This window comes from Mixophyes fleayi, chromosome 7 (assembly GCF_038048845.1).
Source record: "Mixophyes fleayi isolate aMixFle1 chromosome 7, aMixFle1.hap1, whole genome shotgun sequence".
NCBI lineage: Eukaryota > Metazoa > Chordata > Amphibia > Anura > Limnodynastidae > Mixophyes > Mixophyes fleayi.
Window position 1 is genome coordinate 109823904 of NC_134408.1, and position 23350 is coordinate 109847253.

General features: G+C 39.6%; 1 protein-coding gene across 2 annotated transcripts in view; it reads left to right on the forward strand.

The window, feature by feature from the left end:
- SPAG16 (sperm associated antigen 16) overlaps positions 1 to 23350 on the forward strand; it is a 696430-nt gene that overhangs the window by 39335 nt on the left and 633745 nt on the right. For both annotated transcript variants that reach the window (XM_075180327.1, XM_075180328.1), the window contains exons 5-8: positions 2864 to 3001; positions 10223 to 10330; positions 20684 to 20801; positions 22247 to 22316. In XM_075180327.1, the coding sequence (XP_075036428.1) occupies positions 2864 to 3001; positions 10223 to 10330; positions 20684 to 20801; positions 22247 to 22316 (434 nt within the window). The remainder of the gene's footprint in view (positions 1 to 2863; positions 3002 to 10222; positions 10331 to 20683; positions 20802 to 22246; positions 22317 to 23350) is intronic.

Consider the following 23350-nt stretch of genomic DNA (forward strand, 5'->3'; position numbering starts at 1 on the left):
AGATACATCTAAGTTACTGTACATTATACACTAAAAATGTTCAGTTGTAACACTTGACATTTCTCAAGTTATTATTGAAAACATACTTGAGTATAGTCTAGATGTTCTAGTAGGAGATACTTTGAAGTACTGCTGTTACTTTTTCTTAATGCAAATGCAAATTTTAGTTATGATGAAACATGTGCAATTTGTCATGCAAAGCATCTACACAATCTGAAAAAGTAGACTTGGGAAGTACGCTAATATATGTGAGCAGGTGATTTAGAGGGGCACATAACAATGTGCCACTTCTAATCAGCAATGTCCGCAATTTTTTTTTCTTTTCTGCACGTTAATTCAAGTGCACAATAAAAGTTCGAGCAGTCATCATCATCAACTTATTTTATTGCTATGGCGCCACAGAATCTGCAGCGCAGCACAATCAACAGACAGAATAAACATAACAAAATACAGTAAGGGGTAAGAGAAACAATAGAATCAGTAAAAATCAATACAAGTCTCTATAGAGAAAGCAACTACATAAGCAGAAACAACTACAACAAAGGAAACATTACAAAGAGGATGAGGACATAGGAAGTAGAGAGGACCAAACTTGTGATGGCTAAGAGGATAGGGAAGTAAATGGAGACAATAGGGGCGGATGGAAGTGAGAGGAGGAGGTAAATCATACTTGCCAACCTTTTGAATAGTGAATTTTGGGAGATCCCAGGCAGGGGGCGTGGTTGGAGGGCAGGAGGGGGCGGGGCACGGTCAATCGCGTCATTTTGGCCCCACTCTCACTAAAAAAACGTCATTTTGTTGCTGGGGGCAAGGCCAAAATGACACGATTCACCACGAATCGCGTCATTTTGGCGACTATATTGCGGTATGCGGGATACTTGCCTGCTCTCTCGGGAGTCCAGGAGACCTACCCGGATTTTGGGTGTCTCCCGGACATTCCGGGAGAGTTGGCAAGTATGAGGTAGATGGAACGAGAGGTGGGAGCTGTTTGAGATGGACCTGGGTAATTATTTTCATGTCAGCTGTTAGTGAACTAAATCTCCTGTAATGTTTAGCTATCCATTGAGTGCATGTCCTCCACAGCTGATGTTTCCATCCATGACCTAAGTAGAATCAACACAATTGTGCTTTGATTTTTCTATCTGCCTCCACTTTTAAGTAGGAGGGAAGTATATCAATCTATCCAGCACTTCAGTTGTCACCTCCAGAAGTGATCTACATGAGCTTCTATGACATATATAAGTCCTAAATGTATTTATTGTGCATCTGTAGTGTAATGGAATTCCTGGAAATAGTTACTAGACATGTTTTCTACACCCTGCCTGTGGATGCTGCAGCATCTTCTGTATTACAGCTTTGGCAGAGTTTAACGCGAGCAGAGTGCATGGCTTCCAGTATAAACAGATGTCACATGCCAGAGGGAATGTGGCTCTCTGCCCTTAGGTTATGTGCCAGTGGCATTTATAAGAGTCCATTTACAGATTTGTAACACCGTTTGAACATTTCATCTATGCAGCCCATACTGACAATTGGTCAGGGACCGATATGACTTTCAATGACTTCTTTGGCAGATTTGCTAAAAGTAAAACATTTTATTTATTTTTTATCTGCAGAATAAAACTTGTTTACTGGAAGAAAACCCAAATCACCAATGATTTATTATAGGTTAAAAAAATAAGTTGCGCTCAGATTTTGTAATAAAAACAGGGCTTCCTTTAGGAATCGCTCTCAATGTGCAGACAAAATGGCTTGATTTTCCTCCTGTGCACCTGGATGGTCTGCCCAGTTCTGACTGCTCTTCGGTCTCGATGGATGCCTGCACATCCTAGAAGTGCACCTAGGTGTGGAGAGGCAAGAGTGCACAGTTTAAATGTTACATTACAGTCCAGGCTCCTACCACTTTAAAACATCCTCTTTCACTGAATTAAAATGTTCCATTTATCTCTTAAAATACATTTCCATTTAGCCTTATGTACATTAATAATGAGTGTGAGAGGCCATTCAGGCTGTTCTTATTATATATATATATTAGTTTTGTGAGTGTGAAACTTTTTGTTTACATTACTCGGGGTGCATCTAGAAATACGCTCTTCTGAAAAAGGTCAACATGGACGCACAGAAATGTTCCCGCTAAAAAGTATAGCACAGGACCTGCTCAGAGTGGGTGTGCAAAATTCAAGTCCTTTTGTGGAATGAAAATATTTCCTTCCATCCCTGTATCTCCTTTCAATAATCCCGATAGACAGAATGCAATGCCGTTTTTGCACTGCGCCACAAAACTAGGTGCACTGCCGCCCTTACTCTGGACTTTACAAGGAATATCCTCACTCAGTCCAACTTCTCCTCTCGGCCGGTGCGAACCTCTGTCCCTCTGAAATTGCTGCCAACTTTCTTTTGAAACCTATGTGCCTTAATCTAGGTGGTGTTGTGCAAATCAAGGTGCAGGGTTGGACCAAAGCTGCAACGCTTACATTTTGCACTTTATAAATTATCTTCACTGGTTTATTGTATATATAATGTTCACAATGAACTCTCTTTGCTAAACTCCCACCCCGTGATCAGCAGGGCAATGTAGTGGAATCTTTCTAATTTAGATTTGCAGGTATATGGGAACTGAACCAAGTCAGAGTGTTTTTTGCACTTTTATCCAGTTACTGCACTTTATTCAACCATTTTTAGTATTTAACCAGCATGAGATACTTAGATGTCATTGTATGTTTTTGGACCTTTTATTAGCACGTTAACTAATTGTATATTTCAATAAAATACTATAATAATGTTTCATAGGCCATGTGTGTTTGTGACTCACAACCATTGTTTAATTATCACAGAATATTTTTGCATTTGCTTGTGATTCCTCTAGGTATGAAATGATGCAAAAAGGACTCCTGGAGCCAGAAGCTGTTGGCTTAGTCCCAGATGTCTATGCTCACAACCAGATGTTAAACTCTGAGATAAAGAATTTAAAGAAGGAAGTGGATACATACAAACTTGCTGCAAGGTACAGTAGAGATATTTAATTATACAAGGCCATCATATGCAACCTGTGCCTCATTAAAGTCCAAGTTTTTATCAAATATATATTGCTTAATATTATATTGCTTCTATAAAATAACCACTCGCCTTCCTGTAATTGTTTGTAAGGTGCTCACTCTATTCAAGAGTTATTAAAGTATTTATTTTATCCTTCAACTATTGTAGACTACAACTCCTATAATCTCAAATAAGTCTGCAAGGCAGATACGTTTTGCTTGCTGACTTCATTCTAGGATTTGTAGTTCCACCACTGAAAAAGTTAATGTTTCTTTTTGCGTTTGAGGACACACTTGCATTGTGTAGGTTTATGATATAGATTTGAACAGATTTTAATGTTTGTGCAAGGCTGCAACATTGTTTGGTGTATTTTGCTTGTTTTACTTGTGCATTAAAGAGAACGATAGATGTATCCTTATGCTACCAAAAGAAACCCCTGCTATCTCAAAAGGTATTCTACTGTTCACTTGGCATTCTAAAAAAATAAAATTATAATAAACTAAATATGGACATAAGTTGTTACACAACCTGTCACACAGAGATATAGAACATGCAAAATATTTTATATAAGATATTTTTTGTTATATGAGAATGTAAAATATTTTAGGTACAGTATGACTAGGGGCTGGGTGGCAAAATTTATCCTGAGGGGCTAGGGGCGAGATTTTGCTTGGCAGCCAATTAGGAATATCTTGAAGGAAAAGAACGCAGATAGCCCAGTGACACAGCCCAAGGTAGCCCACTATGGACCGATCTAGCCCGTAACATAACAGGGGTTTGGCAGGAAAGATTTTTCCCTGTGCAGCTCAGATTCTGTAAGTGGGTAGGATACAGCAAGGAGTGATTCAGATAAAGATCATTACAGGGGACTACAGATTACATACATTATTATAGTTTTATATCACCGCAAGGTTATTTTATTTTAAAATCTCACATATAACATATATATATATATATATATATATATATATATATATATATATATATATATATATATATATATATATTCAATAGATATAGAGAGATGTAGATATAGAGAGATGTAGATATAGATGTAATTTATATAAAGTATGCCTTTTTATATTGTACATAGATATACCTTAGCTGTAGTGACACATTATCTAGTGACACTGTATAGCCGCATTCGCTATTTGCCCTGATAAGGGCCATGTATGTAGCCTCCTAAACCGCAGTATGAACATGCAGCTTCTATTATGAGGCATAAAAAGAACTTAAAGGTAATTTTGATAATGTCATCTACCGTGACAAATCCCCTAACTATTTGTATAACACTGCTCATTCCTAGGAAAATGTCATATATCATTTCACAAACTGCAGCCTTGGTATCATCTTATTTCATCTTAACTGAAAAAACCCCCACTGCAGCTACTCAGATCTCTCCTTCTCTAGTTGGCGATAAATGAAACACCACCGCTAGAAAAATGAAAACTGCAAATTAATGTATTATAAGCAATGCAAGGTCGGAAAATGATTGCTCGCTACACAACTTTGTATGCCTTTTGGAAAAACCCCATTACTTACCATAGAAAAATAACTTCTCATTAGCTTTTCACGTCAAGATTTCCGATGTGAAGCTTTCCCAGATGTAATATTGCAGAAGAAAAATCCAAAAGTATGTCCGCAGCAATGAAATATTCATAACGTTGCCGCATTCAATATTTCTTCATCAGAGAATATTTATCACTTTTAATAAAAATGTAACCTGTGTCTATGGGGTATTTTAGTGTGGAGATCCGTAAATAAACCAGGGCTGGGTACTGCACACTAGAAATCGCTTTTTGTTGTTTTATTATTTTTTAATAAAAGTTGTTGAAACTTGTTTGTGGGATTACTTTTAACCCCTTAAATCATGCAAAAGGAATAATCCCAGCTTCCCTATTTCCGGTGTAATGGCACACAGTCATGGCATGCGATACTCCATTCCTGGTTTACACAAGAAAATGTTGTAGACTTGGGGGTATATTTACTAAGCTGCGGGTTTGAAAAAGTGGAGATGTTGCCTATAGCAACCAATCAGATTCTAGCTGTCATTTTGTAAAATGCACTAAATAAATGACAGCTAGAATCTGATTGGTTGCTATAGGCAACATCTCCACTTTTTCAAACCCGCAGTTTAGTAAATCTAGCCCTTGGTGATCACAAACAAGCCCATTTCTCCCTAAAGGGCAGCTGTGATAATCAATACTTAAGTTTAAAAGCACTTTCACAAGTTATAAATTCAACCGTGACCTACACACACACTGGAGGCTGCCATTGTCGGAGCTAAATGCAGCCTATCCATTCACTTGACTCGCAAGCTAATTTAGCATACTTGCCCACTCTCCCAAAATGGCCGGGAGAATTTTGAGGAATCACCCGGAAGAACGGGGCCTGCCTCCTGAATCCCACCCACCCATCACTATTAAAGTGAACGGTGGCGTGGCTCAGTGAGGCTTAAGATGTGCTCTAATTCCTAGAGTTATGATCATTCTTACAATTGCTGCTTCAAGTAGTAGTCCTAAGTTTTGCCAGCAGTTTTTCTAATTGTTTCTTTGTAGAATTTTATGTACATAAAGTGCCAAAATCCTTACTTAAATGTGCCATGAAAATGTGTTCCCTGATGATGATTTAAACACACATTGTTTCTCTTCTTCTATAGAAACTGTTTTTAGCAACATTTGTAAACCATAACCAGGAAGTGTCAGATTCGTTGCTTCTTGCCCTCTATCATGTATTTGATTGTAGATGGGTGCAGACGTTTTGTTCCCTACAATTGCTGATTTTGAGGCATAATGTAAAATGTGCAGCTACTACTTGTGTTGCTCAGTTATATGCTACAGTAACCTCAGGGCCTGATCAACCACTAGGCTGACCAGGCTGCAGCCTGGGGCGCTGGGTCCCGGGGGGCGCGGCACTGTGGGTATTTTTTTTTTAAAAAAAAAAAAATTTTTTTTTTTTTCTTTTAAATTTTTTTTTTTCTTCATTCATTTTTTTTTTCGGGGTGGGGGAGGGGGGGGTCGCTGCGGGGGGGGTGGAGGGCTCGACGATTAAAAGCATTGGTGGTCAGTGGTTAGCAACACACAGCCAATCGCCAGGCTGCCTATTGCTGTGCAGCAGACAGGAAGCAGGACGTCTTCACTTCCTATCTGCTGATCTGAGGAGAGGAGCGACGCTGGCACAACTACAGGTAAGTGAAGGGGGGAACTGCCCTGCATATCTATAGGGAGGGGGGGAACTGCCCTGCATATCTATAGGGAGGGGGGCGGAACTGCCCTGCATATCTATAGGGAGGGGGGGGAACTGCCCTGCATATCTATAGGGAGGGGGGGGGGAACTGCCCTGCATATCTATAGGGGGGGGGGAACTGCCCTGCATATCTATAGGGGGGGGGAACTGCCCTGCATATCTATAGGGAGGGGGGGGAACTGCCCTGCATATCTATAGGGAGGGGGGGGAACTGCCCTGCATATCTATAGGGAGGGGGGGGGGAACTGCCCTGCATATCTATAGGGAGGGGGGGAACTGCCCTGCATATCTATAGGGAGGGGGGGAACTGCCCTGCATATCTATAGGGAGGGGGGGGAACTGCCCTGCATATCTATAGGGAGGGAGAGGGGGGACTGTCATGCATATGTATAGGGAGGGAGAGGGGGACTGTCATACAAATCTATAGGGTGGGAGGGGGGGGGCTGCCATGAAAATCTATAGGGAGGTAGAGAGGTTGATATGTATGAAGGAGGGCAGAGGAGGGGGGCTGATATATGTGACTGGGGGAGTTTTGATGTGACGGGGGGGGGGGATAGCTAGCTAGTAGAGTGGAGGTAAGGAAAATAGCTGCAAGGGGGATGGATGCAGGGTGGGAGGTAAAGAAAATGGCTGCAGCAGGGGTTAAGGAAAATGGCTGTGGGGGGGTTGTGGTTAAGGAAACTGGCTGCAGGGGGTATTTAAAAAATAGAGCAGCTTTGGGGGGCAGAATCTCATGATTGTGTGGTGGTCACATGGGTGGTCTCAGCAATCACTAGAATACTAAATATTAGTGAGATGGGGCTGGTAGAGGTTTGTATTTGATTGACAACAAATATTCAGATATTGCTTATATATGCCTGTCCAATGGGGCACTTTTAGCTGGCCATAATGGAGTGTTTTGTTTTAACTAAAGGGCCTAATCATTCAGGGTTTGCATTATAATACATTTTTGCATTTTCAAAAAAGGACACCAACTTTCCAGAAGCCAGCGAGAGGATAACAAAGTTGCAAGAGAGAAGAGCAAGGACAGGTAAGAGACAATGGCACAATCTGTCTAAATTTGAATGCTGGAGAATACACCTGAACATTCATATTCAGGAGTGTTCCTATACACCTATATATTCGGAGGAGGGGGGGGGGGGGTGCGCTGCGGCCGTATTAGCCTAGGGCGGCCAGAACCCTTAATCAGGCCCTGAGTAACCTACTTGTACTGCCACTTTTCATTAGTGAATCCGTCTCGCTTCATATAGTATACAGTAGTTCTAAATGCACTTATATAATTTGCACACATAAAAGATGGTGCACCCAATTTTAAGTTAGATTCTTACCTCCCCTGTAGGACTTTCTATACTCTTTTGGCTTATCGATCATATTTGTAGTTACACAAACTTAATTAACCCTACAAGCAATATGCTTTACATACAACATAATACAGCATCAAAAATATACTTGTTGTTTGTCTGTTAAATGGATGTTTTTCCTTCTGCGGCTTTTGGTTGTGTTTGACTGGTAACACCGTTCCATTGACATTTAGAAAGAGAAGTTTGTAGTAACCACCAAACAGTTATTGTGTAAACCACACTAGAATATGGAAACAATATAAATGAAAGTTGAATTTTATTTATTTTTTTAATTGGAGAAAGCTACAAGGGTAACACTTTGTGCTGATGTAGACTTATTTGCTAATATGTAGTTGTTTTTGTTGTTTTTTTTCCCCATGGTTTTCAAATTTAAAGTGTCGTTTGCCTGGATGCTTGTTAGTTGCTGCAGAAAGGGTAGACTTTCTTATACAGTATTCCGTATTCTGCTGCCCTAAGCAATAAAAACTCTTAGCACCCTGTTGCACAGAGCTATACAATACTTTTGACAAACTAGGGGCAATTGAACCAAATTATCTATCATGCAGAACTATTCTTAGTAGCATCATTTAAGTAGCAGTATATCTTACATCAAGTTGTTGACAGCTGCACATTTTACATTGTATGAATAATACCGCTTTCATACTGCCGCCCCGGCAATATCCCAGGTTTTTCAAGCCGGTTTTTAGCCGGGGCTCGGAGCGTCCCAGCTCAGAAACACCATTCATACTGCACCTCGGACCCGGGAATTTCCCGGGTTGACCCCATTCATACTGCACAAGTCTGTGCCCTGGCAATTTGTGGGAGTCATCACCAGAGCAGTTTTCATTGGCTGAAAAATGGTGATGTCATTGAAAGGTGACTGTTTTTTTTTTCTTCCACGGGCTCCCACCGATGACATCATCCTTTAGAGACAGGCAGACAGCCAATCAGCTTGTTTTTTGTGTTTCAACCCGGGTTGCACCATTCATAGTGCAGGCAACCCGGGTCCGACCCGGGAATTACCCCTTGATAAATCCCAGGTTGAAGACCCGGGTTTTTAGACCTGGGATTTTTGACTTGTACCATTCATACTGCACCAAGACCCGGGTCGTTTGAGCTCGTCCCGGCAAAAACCCGGGATTTTGGTGCAGTATGAATGGGGTATTAGGTATTTTTTGACTTGTTAAGTTAGTGCCTACTGACAGGTAGTATAGACCTAGGATTATAGAACAATGTCATAATAGTATAAAACAATGTCAAACAGTGTGAAAGTTATGTAAGTTATATTTAGTCATTCACATTAAAGACAGGAAAAAAACAAACCCAGCAAGAGCCATTATGTAGTGAGGCAATTATAGCAATGCCACACGGCAGACACAATTGTATGAAAATCGGTAATAATATTTAGACATTGATGGTACGTTAGTTGAATGTAGAGATACACAGGGTTAAAAAACAATTATATTTTTTTATACAGACTTTTTTATGTTCGTTTATTTGTGTACACCTTCCTACTGTATATGTAAACCCCATACCTTGTCCACACATTTAATGTGGTGCCAATCATCTATATCTTGCCGATGTCAAGTGTTTACTGAAGTGGCCTCTCTCAATTTATAGAGACACCATAACCCCACTCAGTGTGTGTTCAGACATTAACAAACAACAGAGTGAATACATTTAGGTTTACTGTTTTTATCAAAAACATTTAATGTATATTTAATGGCTTTGAATATCCACGGAGAAGAGCACCTCATCGTTTACTACCACTTACTTGCTTGAAACCTAGGCTGCGCAGGTGCTGTCTTGCGAGTTGGATCCCATCAGGGATTCCTCATATAGACTGGTCAGACAGGATAAGGGGTAGGTGGCACTCCCATCCGCCAGGTCCTGTCGATTCATTGCCATCGCTGCTCCCCTACTTGTTGGAACTGATACTACTGAATTTCAAGTGCTCAGGGTAGTGACCTCCTTTCCCTGCCCCAGACTCTCTCGTCATTTTCTCCACAAGGATTGGTGTTCTATTGTGGCTTATATTGGATTCAGTTTTTTTGTAGGTGGATGATCGGGTTTGTTGCATATTGATTTCCTGTTCTATTTGTACTGAATCCTGGTCTTCTGGGGGAGAGAAACTCAAACTAGTTGCTCATATTTTCTAGAAATAACAAAACTATGTCTGGGATATACATTCCCCAGTACTTGCAGAAGTACGGAGACAACATTTTGGAAGCTAAAGGCACTTAAACTGCAAACAAACAAATACCATTTTATTTCTGTGTTCTGTAAATAGGTCTTGTAATGGTTTCATTAGAACATCACATTCCAGGCATTTGTTGTCTAACTTTAAAAGCCTTTCAAAAATCTGATTTTACGTAAGGATCCATTTAGACATTAATGTTATACACGTACCATTCAGTAAATTGTTTTGAAGAATGTTTACTCTGTTATTTAAACAAATGTTAGCGAAATAGAATTGCGTTCTCAAACCACCACACAGGCTCTTCGTGGTCGCCAGCCGCTTTCCAGTTGTTAAATGAGAGAACTTTTGCAGACTTTGGCCTTTTAGAAATATTTGTTATTCTTTTTGTGTTCCTTTCATGCAGTAAAGCTAGAGAATCGATGGTAAAGCTGCAGAAAGAGCGCGATTTCCACAGGATGCATCACAAGCGTGTGGCCCAGGAAAAAAACAAGCTTATTAATGACATCAAAAGGTAAATAAACCAGAGCGCATCATGGTCTGGGTCAGAAGAGAAAATACAGCAGCTCTTTGTTATTCTCATGGGGAACTAGGGCCAAAAGAGCTTTGCATATATAATTTTCAGTAAAATTAATTTACTAATGCCCCATGTGTATGTGTTGAGATCTGTTTTCCATATCCCGTAATTACGTATTGCCAGACATTGACAAACAATGGGTTAAGTTAGCTGATGGACAGAGGGGTTGAGCTGCTCCTGTTGCAGATGCCCCAGGCTCTTCTTTTTTTTTTTTTAAATGTTAAAGCATTTTCCCCATGCAGTGAACATTCAGAAATGTCAGCAATAAAAGCAATTTTGGTGAAGGTCTGACGGTTGTATTGGGAATTGAAATGTATTGTACTTTGTTTTACCAGAATAAGTCAGTGTTGTATTCTTGACTGATACCATCACCACCGTCTTCACCTCTCTTTGATAGTTGATTGGCTGCTATCAAAGTTAACCCTAGTCTGTCTGTGTGTGTGTGTGTTAGGGAATTTAGACTGTAAGCTCTTTTAGGCCAGGGACTAATATGAGTGCGTTCTTTCTATAGCGCTGCAGAATTAGTGGTGCTGTATAAATAAATGAATGATGATCATAGTACCAAACATTTACATTGTAGGATGTCAAAATCTAAAATAAGTGTTGGCTTTTAAAATAAATCTATTAACATTCACAAATATTTATGTAAACGTTTATGGAGCTATTCAGAATTGACAATATGTTAGATTAAATTTGTGATTATGTGGAAAAGACATTTTCTTAGACTTACTGTCGGTGTTCTTAAAATGAGTCCGTTTTAGCCACCTTTGGCAGAAAATTATCAATAACAGATAATATCTTGTGCTCAGTTGCAAGGCAAATGCCAAACATCTCCTACAGTTATAGGTTTTACTACTATAGCATGTACAGTAAGAACATATGATGGCATTTGCATACAGAGTATAAGTGGTGGGGTGCATGACTTAAAAATAATGTCACTGTAAACAGAACCTTCTGGGGGCAAGGACGATTGTACATTTTAATGTAATTGGGTTTTGTTCAGCTAAATCAGAGTAGGTCTAGTGGATTAAGGTTTACAATAATATAGACAGGCTCGTACTATGTATATTGTAGTAAGACAGTTTTAGTAGAAATGGATTTAGTACAAAAGTGTAACACTGCCACAATTCTGCCAGAAACAAGCAGAACAAATCTAGGTTATTGAGGCTGTACTGGGTTTGCTTGTTTTTTTTGTTTTTGTTTTGTCTGTTTTGCTTTTTACCCATTAAATATGAATTAAATATTTATTTTACCTATGGATGAATTCATTCCTGCAAAGGAAGGCCGTATAGATAGATACTGAATTGGGCATCTTCCTGTTTGTTAAGCGTAAAATACACAAGCTAGAACTGTGCAAGCCCACAAATAAAGAGCATACGCCTATGCACGTATGCGGATTCGGTCACATCTGACACTTACATTTATAGAGGTGGAACAGAGGAGGGACGGGGCGGCCAAAATCATTCAGAGTACAGTAATTGCAATGGAGACGCAGATACGTCTGCCAGTAGTTGAATCATGACAATGATGACTGTTGCCAACATTAGCCGCTTCTGATTGCAGAATTCACCTTTGAAGCGGATAATGCTTTCTTCTGTGCTTGTGCCTATACTATATGTGGGTGATTTTTAGAATTAAAGAAGATTATACCGACTATATTATAGAGGATTTTTTATTTAAATCAAACCTAGTAACAAATTCTTTTTTTGCTATCAAAACAAATGTGAACAAAAATTTCTTGTGCTTATGGCCCGGTTGGGTGTAAGTGTACCTGATGTACGCCTGACGTAAAGCTGGAGCATATGTTACTGCTGCAGAGCTGGCTACATCTTGAGATGCCTCTGACTTGACATACGGGTGTAAATCCGCTACTTTTAGGTGTGTCTTTTGTTTAGAGTTTTTTTTGAGGTGCAAATGGGCGTCAGCCTGATAGTGTTACAGGTTATATAAATTGTTTGATCACATTTTTTAGATGTAGATTGCAAGTAATGTATCAATTCAACCTGGAAAGATATGAACAGTAAAGTTAAATACAGTACTATGGGTGGGGATATCCACACCTACTCTTTTTACAGATCGACATCCATGATTCTTGATAAATGCACTAGCTGCGACAGCCTCATTTCAGTCTTCTTCTATACCTCCAGCAATATTTACCATTAAGTAGGACACACTTGGATTTATAAAGATAATTCATTGTATGTCATCTATATTTTCTCTTATCTGAAGTTCACTCTATCAAAAGCCAATATCTCCCTTCCGTTTTTATTTTATTTTTTCTTCCTGCTACTCCAAAACTAGAAGCACACGGGCATCTTCTTTTCACAATTACATGGTTTTCCAGGCACAAAACCTCTACGTGTCCTTTTTATCTGTGATATTTACTAGACCTTTTTGCAACTGATTACTGAAAATCACTAACTGCAAAGATGCTGCATGCACATGGTACAAGTTGGCCATACAGTTGTGCACTCCCTCTTTGTTTTTATCTGGTTGACATGGTCACCATGGATGTGTTCCTTCATTTGCACTCAGCTCAATTTAAAAAACGTGCCCAATGCCTGCTGGTCTGTTTCACTGTCATAGCAGGTTTCCTGTTCTATGGTTTCCGGTCTTTATAACATACTAAATATAAATGTACTTTTAAAATATTACTGTAGCACTTTTGATGTTTCTATCTATTTAGGTACCCCACCTTTTTTTTTTTTTATCTTTCACAAGTCACTATATGAGTCTATAATGCTAGTAAGTCATACTAATATCAATGCTAAACATGTACAATACACACAATTCTCAAGAAGGATTTAAACCAACCCCCATAACAGTACCTTTTGATTGTCCCTTGACTGTTCTACTTTACTATGGGCAAAAATGGTTTGGCCTAATGTTGACTTATGGCCAAGGCAGGTTGTTGGCATGTCTTGGTTGATTGGAGAGTGGGCAAATTTGAGCCTATTTTTTAATTGAGAATTTGGGGAGGTATACTTAAGATGCACTCATTTCCTACATTTTAGGTAATTTAGGATATGCCCTGAATGTATAATGCAGACTGCCTGGGATTTGCACCAGTAAATGGTCTGCTCACCCCACATAAAGGTGCATGCCTACCGTCTGCTTTTGGGTGATGCCTCTACAAGCTAGAAATGCACATAGATGTGCAGAGACTCGAAAAAATCTGAAGAGGGGCAAATGCAAAAGTTTAAATATCACATCATAGTCCAATTCTCTATCCCTTTGGAAGCACTTATTGATATTAAACTTAAGTGTGAGGGGGCATTGGAGCTGTTCTTATTAGATGTGACATCAGTGTGTATCAAAGACCTTTTTATTACATTGTTTACAGAGCACTTAGAAATGAAAGGGAAGAATGCCTCCCTCTGAAAGAATAGGATAAGATCCAAAGACTTTCTATTCAAATCTGGTGCAAAATTCAAGTCCTTTTGTAGCCATCATTTATCCCTCCGTACAGCAAGAAACGCCCCCCAAGGATGTCTAGTTTTTAACCACTTTTGTCTTGTTTCAATAACTTCTCTATTCAAAATGAAATCTTATTTTGCACTGCTTTTCAAAAGTAAGATTTTGTCTACTCTGTACTTAGCAAGGAACACCCTTCTGTCCAAATCCTTCCCCCATTCTGTGCAATCGTCTACTCTTGTGCAAATCCTGCTATTTTGTTCTGTTAATGCATGTTTTCTTGCAAAACTAGACACACTTGCGCAAATTACAGCACACAGCAGGACCAAAAGTGATTGTGTGCCGCTATTTTACACTTCGTAAATGACCTTCACTGGAGTCAGTCATTTTTGGACTGAACCAATATTCATGACAGTGCAGACTATCAATCTACAAGGCATTATTGACATCACAGAATCAATAGAGCTGTACTAAATGTCAGATCAAGTGGTAGAGCGGTTAAACCGCAATTTGGACACCAACCGCTTTCTATTGCCTATGTTTCAATTAAAAAAAAAATACAAAAACAAGCAAATTAAATAAAGGTTGGCAAATTGTATCATGTAACTGGCCTTATAGGGATGCTACATAGTCTTATAAGTTACAGCAAAGTTACTAGTCTGTACAAATGATACATCTCTCTTACAATCAATAAAGTAAGAGCTATTGACCTTCATACTACAGGTAACCTTATAATTAACTATTTTTCTCAAGAAGTGGTTGTGACGGCGTCCGCTGCCTCTTGTAATACTTTTTTAATTCAGTTTGTCAGCTAAATGCTGCAGACTGAGATCGCCACATACTAAGCCGTGTCCTATCTTTCTATAATCTGTTATTGATCACATTACGTTTTGTATGGGTCTTTAAGGCACAATCAATGATCCTCTGTTTTGAAAAGCACATTTTAAATAGAGCACAATGACTGTGGCTTTTGTTTTGTGATGTAGTACCGCACAGATCTCTGTTTGCGTTTTGCAAATATAGAAATGTAGCTGCCATTCCCTCCAGGAAATGCAATGATTTTGATTTAAAATCTGGAAAAAAGCTGTCATATTTCCGGAGTGCTTTGCTTTTTCTGCATTACTAGTTTTCGGAATAAATGACAAAGTATTAGACACCCTTAGGACAGACAACACAAAAGTTAAAATCAATTATAAGTTGGTGCCAGAGTTTAGTCTTCTTAGAGAGAATGTGACTACAGAGAAACCATTTTGTCTTTGGGCTAGTCATCCATGAACATTTTAGAATTTCAAACCTTTTAAGTTTTGTCCTGGAGGCAGTTGAAATACAGCACTTATGTAATCTATTCTGTAGCAAAGGTGGGTTAAACTTTAAAATGTATCATAGGATACTAGGAGAAAACTTTTTAAAAAGTTAAAGTTGCCATTTTCTTAAAAACCTTGGTCAAGCCCATACTTACCTACTTTCTTCAGCTCCCTTCCGGGAGCCAGCCAGTGGAGGGGGGCGTGAAGGGGCGGGGTGACCGAAATCGCGTCATTTCGGCCCCGCCCCCTGTGACGTCATGACGCAAATTACGTCATTTGACAGCGGGGGCGGGGCCAAACGCCGCGATTCACCGGGAATCGCGGCGTTTGGGATCTAATTCTGCCCACTTCACTAGGAAGTGGGGCACTTCCTAGTGAAGTGGGCAGAATTCGGGAGATTGCCACACTCGCCCGGGAGTCCGGGAGACTCTCACAAAATGCGGGAGTCTCCCGGACATTCCGGGAGAGTTGGCAAGTATGGTCAAGCCACTGTGGCTGAGATGCTGTTAATCTCATGATGTACAGAAACTACAACTTCCAGCATGCTCTGCTTTATTATAACACATGACAGTATGTTGTAGACAGCTACACATGATTTATCTATTGGTTTAGGTTATATGTGACAGGTTATGCCTCCACTCTGTGTAAGTGAAGTGTTCACATTAACACTGCCCCTGCATTTTTAATAATGAGCTAGTTCACAATACCAGCTATTTATGGAAAATACAAGTTTCTAATATCTTGTTTGTCTGTTCTGTTCTTTGCCAGTTAGTATCTAGTTAAAGCATACTTTGATAAGTTAATTCTGGGAGATCCCAGGGAGGGGGGCGTGGTTGGAGGGGGAGGGGCAGGGCGCGGTAATTAACGACATTTTGGCTCCGCCCCGCGACAAAATGACGCGACTCACTGCGAATCGCGTAATTTTGAGGAGCAAGATGCCATATGCGGGATATTTGCCTGCTCTCCTGGGAACCCAGGAGACCTACCCGAATTTCGGGAGTCTCCTGGACATTACAGGAGAGTTGTCAAGTATGAGTTAAAGCATGTCATTGTATTATCATCTGTAGTAACCATGTCATTTTAAGCCTCCAGGGGGTTATAGGGAGTACAACTGGAAGGGGCCTAGACAGATTTGGGGGCCTGGGATGACTGAGGGGCCTATTATGAACTGCTTGTCCTGCCACATTAAATTTGACGTGTTTTTTTTTTTTTTGTTTTGTTTTTAAATTATTTTTCTTTTACTTGGCCTCACTATTGTGCAGAGTGCTTCCAATCGACCAGTGTCTGGGAGCCACCACATCACTGGGCCCCAAAATAACTGTGGCCCACAGTCACTTCTCTTTTTTTTTATTTATTTAATAAAATGTGTGGCACCTGCCTTTTAAACTGTTCTATACAATCTGTGTTAGGGCATGTGTTAATATTGGGATAGCAATACTGACAATGTTTTCTGGTAGAGGTGTTGAAAATGTATTTAATTGTTCCTATCTTTATGACAAATGCAGTCATTTGGTATGTAAATATAGCCCATAAGGAATACAAGACATGAGAACAGAGGTATATAAAACAAGTGTCATCAGGATGAGTGCAGCCCATTTAGGTTTACTCTCTCTAATTGACCCATGGTGTCATTTCAGTTTATCTGCATATCTGGATTTGAGAGATTTGTGTATAACATGCACATTATGGGCCTTAGTTAGTGTTTGATGTCGATGTTGTTATTTTTTATCTATATGGCGCCTTACATAGAGCATGGTAGAAAACAGAAGACCGCATACAGAGCAGTACAAAATCAGAAACAAGTACAATAAAATCATAACAGATCAGAACTGGTGTGTAGGACAGAGGTAAAAGTGAGTTCAAGAACATTGAGAAATTATGAAGGAGAGAAGGGACGTGAACTAAAGCAGACTGAACCTGTGCCCAGCAGTATGGTTAAAACCAACAGGATCAGAGCAGTGATGGAGATGGAAAAGCAATGGAGATCAGGAGAACCAAGGGCAGCAGGCTAGTGTCGAGGTGCAAAATGAGGCTAGGAAGCCGAAGGCAAAGGGTAAACAGGAGGAGGTGGACACGAGGGTTAGAGCATACTTGCCAACTCTCCCGAAATGTCCGGGAGACTCCCGCATTTTGCGAGAGTTTCACGGACTCCCGGGAGAGTGTGGCAATCTCCCGCATCTGGCAGAATTATGCCCACTTCCTAGTGAAGTGGGTAGAATTAGGTCCAAAACTCCGCGATTCACCGGGAATTGCGGCGTTTGGCCACGCCCCCTACTGGCAAATGAAGCGTTTGCATCATAACATCAAGGGGGCAGGGCCAAAATGACGCACATTTTGGAGCCCCGCCCCCATCACACCCACCTCCCCCGGGAGGCTCCCGGAAGCCAACTTCAGCAAGTTGGCAAGTATGGGTTAGAGGGCCCTGCTCGCAGGTGCTTACATCCTAATGAGGGAGCTTATATAGATTATAAGTCCTAATGAGAGATGCAATATTCCGCTTTGTTTTACTATGCATGACATTTTCAGTTCCAGGCAAGTTACCACTTGCAGGTCCTTCCACCTCCCAGTTGATGATGATGACTGCTGTATCTAATATAGGACTGCATCAAGATACACTTAAAGCATGTATTAATGCAGCTACGTTCTAACCCGTATTTTAAAACAAGACCGCAATTTTCGGTGTACGTTTGGGATGCAAAGTTGCGCTTCACTCTCCATGACCAATTTGTGCAATAATGTTTAAAACAATTGCATTCTGCCCTGTTTCCTCCATATGCACTGTGCAATGTACTAATTAGGGGGCCATTACCACATGATAGTGATTCTGAGATGGCAACTCATGCATATAAGGAGTACGATAAGTAAACACTGGTAAATACATCATTCAGCATTTCAAACGTAATATAAAAAGTAATTTTAGTCAGAAGACCTGCTTGAAAGGAATAAGTACATGATACTACAGTTGTTCATATTAGTTAAAATGCGTACATTGGATCTTCAAGGATACACATATTGCCATCATATATGATGGCATTATTGTGCATTGTTTTTGAGGATACCTTTTTACAGTAGTTTTAATTTTTCTATCACTGTCTTGTATTATATGCAATTTTACTCCATATACTATATCAAATGTATATATTTTGATCTCCCTTTAAAATGATATCTCAGAAGAGGCAGAGCGAAAAACTGGTGTACAACTACGTGGGCCAGGGATTGTGTAGATCTAAAACTACAAACTTAAGCTGTTGTTTTGCATTAAGCAGGTAAAAGCAAGCCAAGTATTCTGTAATGTAATGTTCAAGTATCGGATTGTGTATAAGAGAGATCTCAACTACACAGGAACTTGTATACGAATAAACCCCTTGAATTGCTAAAGAAAACAATCCTGTTCCTTTCAATGGGATTTATTATAAATCTGCTACTGAATTATGCATGCCTCTGTTCCAAATCCAGGCCGAAATGTCTGCTAATTTGGTACTGTGCCTCTGCAATATGCTCAAATATCGCTGTATAAAGTGATTTACAAAAAACGATGCAGAGGCTTAAAGTAAAGTGTGTTGGTGTCATTTCTTGGCAGGTGGGTTAATCAAGCATTTACTGTGAATGAAGCTGAGAAAATCACTGTTTTATAGCTGTTGTGCTGCTTTATTGAGGACACCTGACAGTAGTCTGTTTGCAGTTGTGTGCACAGACTAGAAATGAGCAGGACTGAAGAGCTGAGTTGTATATTTGTTTCCACAAGACCCATTCATTTCATGTGTTTGTCAAAGTAGGAACGGTTTGATATTCTTGATGGTAAAATTGCTGTTTAGCATCGTTCATTTGCTAGTGGCAATTTATTTAAAAGTTGTGCAACCTTCAGTACACCCAGTCTTGGTGAACCTTCTCTCCCAGGAGGCTTAAACAAATAGTGAGAGCTGGATGATTTGCATCCCTCCCTGACTTATGTAGTAAAGAATAGCTTTATGGGCAGATTCAATTGGCCGCCGTGTTCCTGAGAACTTCGCAGCCGCGCTTTATTACCGTTTATACGGTAAAAACTAACTTTTACTTTTGCTCGCACCTCTGTGGGGCACGAGCAAAATTGAGCAGTACTTTCACTAAAAAATATTGCCACGTAGTGTCTCGCGGCCGTTCCGCGACACTACGTGGCTATTTTATAGAATTGAATCTGCCCCTATAAGTGCTAGCTTAACGGGTTTTTTTTTTAATCATATTTAGGTTATGTACCCACTGGGGTGAAAATTCTGCAATTAAGATGTGTTTCTAGAGCAGGTTAGGCACGTGTAATAAAAATAATTGTACCAAATCAGACTGTACATAATTGCGTCTAACTTGCAGTGAATTGTTTACATGCATCTTGTTCTATTTCTGTGCGTCTGACATGTCAAAGCAGTTGTAAACTTACATTCATTTCAACGGTAGCACCTTGTAAACGCAATGAGATGCAGTTAAGAAGCATTTATATTCTTTGCATATAAAATGCATCTATAATACACAATATAGTTTTATACGCATGTTTACCTGCATCTTAACATGAGATAACAAAATTCACTGCAAAGTGTGTGTGTGTAGCCCAACTAACTGTGTGTGGTGTATGCAGCTGAACTTACGCAGTCCATTATACAGTGTATATAGGCTATGAGAAGTGTCATATTACAGTAATCGAATATGAGCATCAATGATAAGAACATGTATATACCTTTTACATTTTAATCCTATTAAGTTTTGGCATCTCAGCTTCCTGTCCTATCCCCATCCTGTGTACTTGGTCCTGCATACAGTATCGAACATTACAAGCTGTGAATATAAGACAGATGAGCTAAATATAAAAATGACCCCAATGGCAGTATATTAGTTTTCACATTGCGCATAAAAGTTGGCAGAAAATGCCAGGGGCAGCCAGACAGAAAATATTGTATTTGCTTTACTAGTATCTAAAAGTCCCTGAACCTCTGTGCTGGCCCCCCTGGAGTGCTGTGACACCATCACACATTGTACCTAATTTAAAGATCCTGCTATAACCGCCAAATAAGCTCTGCTGGTGCCGCTTCTGCGGACACACAAGGAAGGTGAGAACCAGCTCTGAGCCTGTAGAACATATTAGGGGTGCAGTAGGACTGCCGGAGTCCCTGGCGCTGGAGCCGTTGCTACCCCTGCTTCCTCTGTTGCTATGCCTCTGAAAACGCTCTTGTCTCTATTCAGATTAAATGAATGTTGGCGCTCGGAATTGCTGTGATTTGGTGCTGGTTTAACTAGCAAAGACTAGACAACCGAGGATTGCATGTTATGTATTTAATAGAAAATACATTTACATATCATTTGCCTACATAAGTTTTGTTTTGCAAAACTTCTGCAGGTTCACTGCACCCCACGTAGAGTATCAAACGACGAATGATTGACCACCTGCAGCAATATCACATTAAAGATACGATGTACATTTTCTATAATATGAATAATGAGCCTATAGGAATATTTCAAGTAATGGTAGTGCTGTATTCACTGCTGAATGCATCTATGAAAGGTCGATATTGGCTTCTTGTGTAACAATTATCTTACTTTCTGCAAGGTTGAAGGCACATTATGCATCTTATGAGCCACTGCTGAGACAGCTGCATGAAAAATACCAAATGGTCCTGCGGCAGAAGATGCTGACCAGCCTGGAGAGGGACCGCGCTGTGGGAGAGGTGCAGATCTATTTCCCTGTAATTCTTTACTTCTTACGGAAGAATAAATTAATATTGACGTATTATAACAAGTTATCAGTTTCTGTCATAATAGTCACAAAATGCATAGCTTTTATGCTTGCTATGTGTTCAAAATGCTGGTCTTAATTGGCTTTCTACTTATTATTGTACAGTCATAGCAGACTGTTCTCCACTGCAACTTTTGGGAATTAAAATGTAGTTCGATGGTACTTTATATCAAGTATGCACAACCTTTTATGGTCCAAGGACCACATTGGGCGATGCTTATTTGAAGGGACTACATTAATACTTAGCTTGCTTGTATATAAAGAAGAGCCTGTCACTATGGGGATACATACTTTTTAAATAATGTGTTTAAAATTGTCCCACTATCTGCAAAATGGCACGCTCCATATGATTATAGCTAAAATAGGTATATGAGTGGACCTGCGTACTGTGCTTTGCTATTTGAATGTATGAGCAGCTTTAGAGTAAGAAGGAGGATGTCACAGTGCAGATAGAGCTCAGAGGGGTGTTCCAAAGCCCCCTCTACTCTCTAATCATGTGATTGTGGTTGCCATGGTTGTCTAGAATCGTAAATCATTAATAGCAGCCTGAAGAAAGAAGAACAAGGGGAAATGGAAAATACCAACATCCATTGTGTTGTCTGCCACAGTGATTTATTTTTTTTAAAAAAACACACACATGATTTTTTTCCTGGGATTGCTTTGCTGCTTTAAGAGAGACTAGGCCTATCTCAGTACAACTGATTACACTTATATACACTCTAGGGGGTATATTTACTAAAACTGCGGGTTTGAAAAAGTGGAAATATTGCACATAGCAACCAATCAGATTCTAGTTATCATTTGTTTAGTACATTCTACAAAATGACAGCTAGAATATGATTGGTTGCTATAGATGACATCTCCACTTTTTCAAACCCGTAGTTTAGTAAATATACCCCTAGAAGTCCAAATTTGTATCTTACTTCAATACATTTAAAGGCTCCCCTGTCATATTTTAAGTGCAAGGTTTGTGTAAAACTAAATTATTCTAAAATTTCTTTCAGAAATACGGGTTACTCTGTTCTCATATCCCAATACATTTTCAGTGACATCGCTTTCAATTGCACCATAGTAATACGTTCTTCCTGAAGGCAAGCTACCATCCCACCTGCTGTGAATTTCATTCCTAGAAAATTCTCATCACAATGAATTAGGTGCATAGTGAGATGTTTAATCTGTGCCAGAATTAGAACATGTGCATAAAAGCTTCTGCTATATACTGTAAACAACATGCCCCACTCACTGTTACTCCTTTCAGTACCAGATGCCGGCAGTGTCACGTCTATACAAAGGATAGACTGCAATTTCCAACAGTGTCATTTTTCAATTGTGATTTTTGTTCAATATCCTACTATATATCTGATTGTTTTGTTCCAGGTGACTGGTTTACAAGCCACCATAAAGAATTTAGAATCTGGTCTTAAAATTGAGCTCCCTGTGAAGAAAGGTATGTGCTATGTCCGTGAATTGTCTATCACTGAAAAGGTTAATGTGATGTAGGAATGAACTGCACTAAACATGATCATGCAATCATATAAGTAACAAATAATAATTGGCATAAAAATACGTCAAGGTACATAATCTCTTATCTGTAAACACATTACCGGAGAGTTCTGAAAAGCAGAAAGGGAAAAAAAAGGAAAGGACTGCAGCTGTTCATTAAAAATGTCATATATACAGGCTTAATCACTAAGCATTTCCTTCTGTAATCACTGTGAGGAGCACTCCTAAACAATTTAATGAGGAACATAATGTCAGGAGCTGTGTAAGAAAGACGGGATCATTTTTTATATGTAATTTCTAGACGTATGTGAGTGGGTGCAGCGAATACATTTAGATCGGACGCATTTCCTTCAAGTATGCGAGGGATAGAACGCATCTATTCTAAATAAAAGAAGCTCCATCGTTCCACTAAGTGGACATAAGTAAAAAACATAATATTATACATTACAAACAATTTGTCTTATACAACACAGACTCCTGATGCTTCAGTTGGCCTAGATGCCTTATGATCAGTATAGTCCTTTCATATGTAGAACTGAGCTCAATAGAAGTACTGCTCTGTATTTCCAGGAAGTGACTTGTCTTTTGATAAAAGAATAAACATGAGGCAAGTCAGCATTATAAAATCCATGTGGTTTAGGCATCTTTCATATCCGTATGTTTAACACAAGGCACAGTGAAAGTCTGCTCTCTGAATGGCAACCAATGCCCCATGACACAGCGCAGTCCGCACACTGCCTACTCACATTGATGAATAATGAGCCCACAGTCTCCCTGCTGACTAAAGGATCATTCTTCTATTTATTAAAACGCACAATACAAACTGTCCTGTAGGGCTACTGGAAAAACTCTGACAGGATGTACACACTTTTCATGTTTACAAGACTATCCGTTTTATAGCTGTCAGAGTAAAAGTGGCAAAGTGTACAAATAATATAGGCTGGCTTATCAACACCCCTGTGTTTGAGAGATGTCAGA